General features: G+C 40.9%; 1 protein-coding gene across 1 annotated transcript; it reads left to right on the top strand.

Annotated features, from left to right (window-relative positions):
- The first annotated feature begins 321 nt into the window (after positions 1-321).
- On the top strand, positions 322-3,454 carry LOC115187324 (DNA-directed RNA polymerase III subunit RPC4). The gene is made up of 4 exons (XM_029746400.1): positions 322-756; positions 3,014-3,060; positions 3,157-3,300; positions 3,430-3,454. The coding sequence occupies exons 1-4, from the start codon at positions 559-561 to the stop codon at positions 3,452-3,454; spliced, it is 414 nt and encodes a 137-aa protein (XP_029602260.1). The 5' UTR covers positions 322-558.
- Positions 3,455-6,169: the final 2,715 nt, after the last annotated feature.

Below are 6,169 nucleotides of genomic sequence, written 5' to 3'. Positions count from 1 at the left end.
ACTGGGCTGCAGAGACCGGATGTAGGTTGTGTTTACTGTGATCAGGTAGTAAGTTACTTTGTATCAAGGATGTAGCCGAATGCTTTTTACCAAGGCCTTGGACGCAACACCTACAATATGCTTTCCAGGACAGACTGTTGGATTTGGATCGTATATAGGCTGCTGTTCAGTCGCTGTTTTTGGTCAGATGTGGCCAGACATTACGGACAAGATGGACGCGGTGGCTTCTGGGGGCTTACAGTACAATAACAGAGGGGTGTGTGAACACCGATATCCGTGTTTACGGAGGGGAAACCTGCATTCTCTGACTTCACAGTAAGAAGGCCTATTATTCATCCACTTATCACAGGCCTGTGTATTAGGCTATTGGACAGCGTGATGAAGAAGAAATAGGAATTCGGTTCAAATATTGTTTATTCCAAATCGGAGTTATACTGCCATTTCATTTGTAGGCTACCCCATCGAATAAAGGGTGTAGGTTTAGTATAGCCTTCAACAGTCTACATCCCCTTAATACTGTATTGTCACAAAGCCGTCCGTTCCAGCCAGTGATGCAGAATGACTGATCCAAACAGCAACACGGACTTTATGGCTGGCTACTCCGGTATCACCAGACTAAATGTAGCTGGCAGTGGGTTACCTCGTCGGACTGTGCTGAACTCTCCCCCTCCTCCAGGCAGACTGACGTCCCTGCGGTCCCGGGACCTGACTCTGGGCGGGTTCAAAAAGGTGATACCCAATGGGAACGCTCATACGGTATATCACAGACTACGCACTCAACCCATAGAGATAGATAGAGGACTCATCTTTGTATCTGTGCCGCCAGGGCCCTGCTCCAGGTATAAGCTAAATAAGCAGCCGCTTAGGGCCCCAGGCTGCTAAGGGGCCCCAGGCTGCTAAGACGCCCCCCTACTCAATTAGCCACGTCAGAAAAAAAAATGGATTGATAGTCTAGCCAGCCAATTTATCTAAACTAATCGTAGCCACATTTTTTATTTAATTTTATCTTTATTTAACTAGGCAAGTTAGTGAAGAACAAATTCTTATTTTCAATGACAGCCTTGTTCAGGGGCAGAACGACAGATTTTTACCTTGTCAGCTCAGGGATTCAATCTTACAACCTTTCGGTTACTAGTCCAATGCTCTAACCACTAGGCTACCTGCTGCCCCAGGTATACCGACCAGGCAACGCAGGGCACATGCAAAATTGCAGGAAATTAGCTGTAAAACGGCAACAACAAAAAATTGCTCTGCCCCATGGCAAAACGAGTAGAATTGCATGAAATGTTATACAATTGAAAAAATGTCTCTCTGCCCCATGCCAAACTGTGTAGAACTGTAGAAAACTTACTTTAAAACTGCAACATTATCTTCACCCCATGGCAAAAGGTGTAGAATGCCAGGAAATGTACTTTAAAAATAAATATAATCTCCACCATAAAGTGGGGGGCCACTAAAATGTAAATGTATTTAACCTTTATTTAACTAGGCAAGTCAGTTAAGAACAAATTCTTATTTACAATGACAGCCTACCAAAAGGCCTCCTGCGGGGACGGGGCTGTGATTGAAAATAAAAATAAATAAATATAGGACAAAAAACACACATCGCGACAAGAGAGACAACACAACACTACATAAACAGAGACCTAAGACAACATAGCAAGGCAGCAACACACAACACAGCATGGTAGCAACACAACATGGTAGCTGCACAAAAAAAATTGTACAAACATTGGTCACAGACAACAGTACAAAGGGCAAGAAGGTAGATGTTCTTCTTCACGATTGGCTGAACCCTCCTGATGACCCAGTTGGACATGACCCCAATAGGATCAGCCAATGAAGTTGAAGTCCCACCCAGTTGACTCCATTAAAATGGCGAAAGCCCGTGGTGCTGCCCGTGCTAATCCCATAGATAGAACAATGAGCCATATATTTCACCTGATGTATAAATGTGAAGCATCCGCTTGGCGTTTCCACTTACTACCAAATATGGTAGTGAGAGGAAGCCCAGTGGCCGGCGGTGGGAAAAGATGGAACGAGATGGATGTTGGCTGACATTCTGCTAATTTTCTCATCGATGAAACATTTGATCTCAATACAATTTTCTGTTCGAAAACAAGAATGAATATGTTTACGAACAGAGTGGACTACGTTTTGTAGACTTTACCCTTTTCCAACATATAAAAAATATACGTTGTTTAGGAGTGCAGACGATTTGAGTTATTGCACGACATATCCCATCGAGCCATGCGAGAAGAGGCTGCATGACGTCAGTTCCCAGACCAGTCAGCGTCCAGCTACGCCAATGACGTCGGTGGATCCGGGTCAAGTAGCAACGATATCATCCTTCTCCACCGTTATCTGACATATAACTCAAACCAGTCGTGACTGTTCAAAAACAATACATCATTTAAGTTTTTCCAGCGAATTTCTTAGTTACATAATTATATAAACTAGCAAATGAGTTTTGAAGTTGAAGGTGCAGTATTTATGAAGTTTGACAGTGACGAAAACTAACACGGCTAGTTTAGCCAGGGAAAACAAGCTAGAGACCGGATATAGCTGGGCGGACATGCGCACTAGGCTAATTCAGAACAGATTGTAGTTTTTATACCCTGATATCAGGAGCTGTCGGGGAAAAGTTTGATTAAACAATTCAGAGACAAAGGAATATCAGATGGGAAATATTTAAGGAGAGCGAATCGATATGCTATGCCAAAATCAGCTGTAAATGTCCATCGTAAAAGCTTAAAACTCTGTCTGCGTGAATCTGAATCCAGAAAATGAATGGTGAAGTCTCTTCCGGTCACGGTAGACTCATCGTCCTCGCCACTCTATTTTAAGTACTACTAAATAACCAGTCTACAGTGTAAACGGAAACACAGTGGGTGATGAACAAAAGGCAAATATACAGCTGTCCAGTGTCCTGTCACAAGCATTAAACAAAACAGTCATGATATTCAAATGTGACAAAAATAGTAGAAATTAATCATTTATATTTTTATTACAGAAAACCTTCGTACCCAATGTCCATTCTCTGAGGAAAAGTAAAGATGAGTGAGTGTGGACTGTATTGCTTGAAGACACATTCCATTAGACTACCAAGGATCCAGTTTAGAAGAATACATGTTAATGTTGATCACCTTCCCCCAGGTTAAAGGAAGAGGCCCATGTTGCACCAACGAAGGACAGAAGAGTGAGGGAGGACAGGCACAGGGAGAGAAGAGCGGAGAGAGAGAGCGCCCCCCTCAAACCATTCAGTCCCACTCCATCTTTGAACAGGGTCCTGCAGACACAGTAAAGAAACCAGGTGAATTGTACCTTCTCTGCCAGAAGATCTCTTGACTGTGTGTTATAGAAATAGGTTATTATTATGATCATTAGAAACAGTTGATTCCAGTGTGTCCTGTCCTCTGTTCTGTGCAGTGGGGTGGAGAGGGACCGACCTTAGAGACGGCAGCTCCTCTCCTGTAACTAAGTGTTTTAAGAAGGAGAGACGTACTTCAGAGGAAAACAATGATATGTTACACAAGCTTCAACGGGATGATGTGAGTAAAACACAGCCTTAATGACTAGTCAACCTATAGTAACACAGCCTTAATGACCAGTCAACCTATAGTAACACAGCCTTAATACTAGTCAACCTATAGTAACACAGCCTTATGACCAGTCAACCTATAGTAACACAGCCTTAATGACTAGTTAACCTAAAGTAACACAGCCTTAATGACTAGTCAACCTATAGTAACACAGCTTAATGACTAGTCAACCTAAGTACACAGCCTTAATGACTAGTCAACCTATAGTAACACAGCCTTAATGACTAGTCAACCTAAGTAACACAGCCTTAATGACTAGTCAACCTAAGTAACACAGCCTTAATGACTAGTCAACCTAAAGTAACACAGCCTTAATGACTAGTCAACCTAAAACACAGCCTTAATGACTAGTCAACCTATAGTAACACAGCCTTAATGACTAGTCAACCTATAGTAAAACAGCCTTAATGACTAGTCAACCTATAGTAACACACAGCCTTAATGACTAGTCAACCTATAGTAACACAGCCTTAATGACTAGTCAACCTATAGTAACACAGCCCTTAATGACTAGTCAACCTATAGTAACACACAGCCTTAATGACTAGTCAACCTATAGTAACACAGCCTTAATGACTAGTCAACCTATAGTAACACACAGCCTTATGACTAGTCAACCTATAGTAACACAGCCTTAATGACTAGTCAACCTATAGTAACACAGCCTTAATGACTAGTCAACCTAAGTAACACAATCTTAATGACTAGTCAACCTATAGTAACACAGTCTTAATGACTAGTCAACCTATAGTAACACAGCCTTAATGACTAGTCAACCTAAAGTAACACAGCCTTAATGACTAGTCGACCTAAAGTAAAACACACAGCCTTAATGACTAGTCAACCTAAAGTAAAACACACAGCCTTAATGACTAGTCAACCTAAAGTAAAACACACAGCCTTAATGACTAGTCAACCTAAAGTAAAACACACAGCCTTAATGACTAGTCAACCTATAGTAACACACACAGCCTTAATGACTAGTCAACCTATAGTAAACACACAGCCTTAATGACTAGTCAACCTATAGTAACACACACAGCCTTATTGACCAGTCAACCTATAGTAACACAGCCTTAATGACTAGTCAACCTATAGTAACACAGCCTTAATGACTAGTCAACCTAAAGTAACACAATCTTAATGACTAGTCAACCTATAGTAACACAGTCTTAATGACTAGTCAACCTATAGTAACACAGCCTTAATGACTAGTCAACCTAAAGTAACACAGCCTTAATGACTAGTCGACCTAAAGTAACACAGCCTTAATGACTAGTCGACCTAAAGTAAAACACACAGCCTTAATGACTAGTCAACCTAAAGTAAAACACACAGCCTTAATGACTAGTCAACCTAAAGTAAAACACACAGCCTTAATGACTAGTCAACCTAAAGTAACACAGCCTTAATGACTAGTCAACCTATAGTAACACGCCTTAATGACTAGTCAACCTATAGTAACACACACAGCCTTATTGACCAGTCAACCTATAGTAACACAGCCTTAATGACTAGTCAACCTATAGTAACACAGCCTTAATGACTAGTCAACCTATAGTAACACAGCCTTAATGACTAGTCAACCTATAGTAACACAGTCTTAATGACTAGTCAACCTATAGTAACACAGCCTTAATGACTAGTCAACCTAAAGTAACACACACAGCCTTAATGACTAGTCAACCTATAGTAAAACACACACACAGCTTAATGACTAGTCAACCTATAGTAAAACACACAGCCCACAGCCTTAATGACCAGTCAACCTATAGTAACACAGCCTTAATGACTAGTCAACCTATAGTAACACACACAGCCTTAATGACTAGTCAACCTATAGTAACACACACACAGCCGCTTAATGACTAGTCAATCTATAGTAACACACACAGCCTTAATGACTAGTCAACCTATAGTACACACACAGCCTTAATGACTAGTCAACCTATAGTAACACACAGCCTTAATGACTAGTCAACCTATAGTAAAACACAGCCCTTAATGACTAGTCAACCTATAGTAAAACACACAGCCTTAATGACTAGTCAACCTATAGTAAAACACACAGCCTAAGACAACCTATAGTAACACACAGCCTTAATGACTAGTCAACCTATAGTAAACACACGCCTTAATGACTAGTCAACCTATAGTAACACAGCCTTAATGACTAGTCAACCTATAGTAACACAGCCTTAATGACTAGTCAACCTAAGTAACACAGCCTTATGACTAGTCAACCTATAGTAACACAGCCTTAATGACTAGTCACCTATAGTAACACACACACGCCTTAATGACTAGTCAACCTATAGTAACACACACAGCAGCCTTAATGACTAGTCAACCTAAGTAACACACACAGCCTTAATGACTAGTCAACCTATATAACACAGCCTTAATGACTAGTCAACCTAAAGTAACACAAAAAACACACAGCCTTAATGACTAGTCAACCTATGTAACACATAGACAGTCAACCTAAAGTACACAGCCTTAATGACCAGTCAACCTAAAGTAACACAGCCTTAATGACTAGTCAACCTATGGTAACCAGCCTTAAT

This window comes from Salmo trutta, unplaced genomic scaffold (genome assembly GCF_901001165.1).
Source record: "Salmo trutta unplaced genomic scaffold, fSalTru1.1, whole genome shotgun sequence".
NCBI classification, from domain to species: domain Eukaryota; kingdom Metazoa; phylum Chordata; class Actinopteri; order Salmoniformes; family Salmonidae; genus Salmo; species Salmo trutta.
Note: the sequence above shows the minus strand (reverse complement) of the source record. Positions and strands in the feature narration are given on the sequence as shown.

Bases quoted from the DNA above. Each gene is read 5' to 3' on its own strand.
- LOC115187324 (XM_029746400.1), top strand. From the start codon at position 559: ATGACTGATCCAAACAGCAACACGGACTTTATGGCTGGCTACTCCGGT. The intron at 757-3,013 runs GTATATCACAGA...TTTTTATTACAG, and splicing joins CCAATGGGAACGCTCATACG to AAAACCTTCGTACCCAATGT. The intron at 3,301-3,429 runs GTAAAGAAACCA...TGTTCTGTGCAG, and splicing joins AACAGGGTCCTGCAGACACA to TGGGGTGGAGAGGGACCGAC.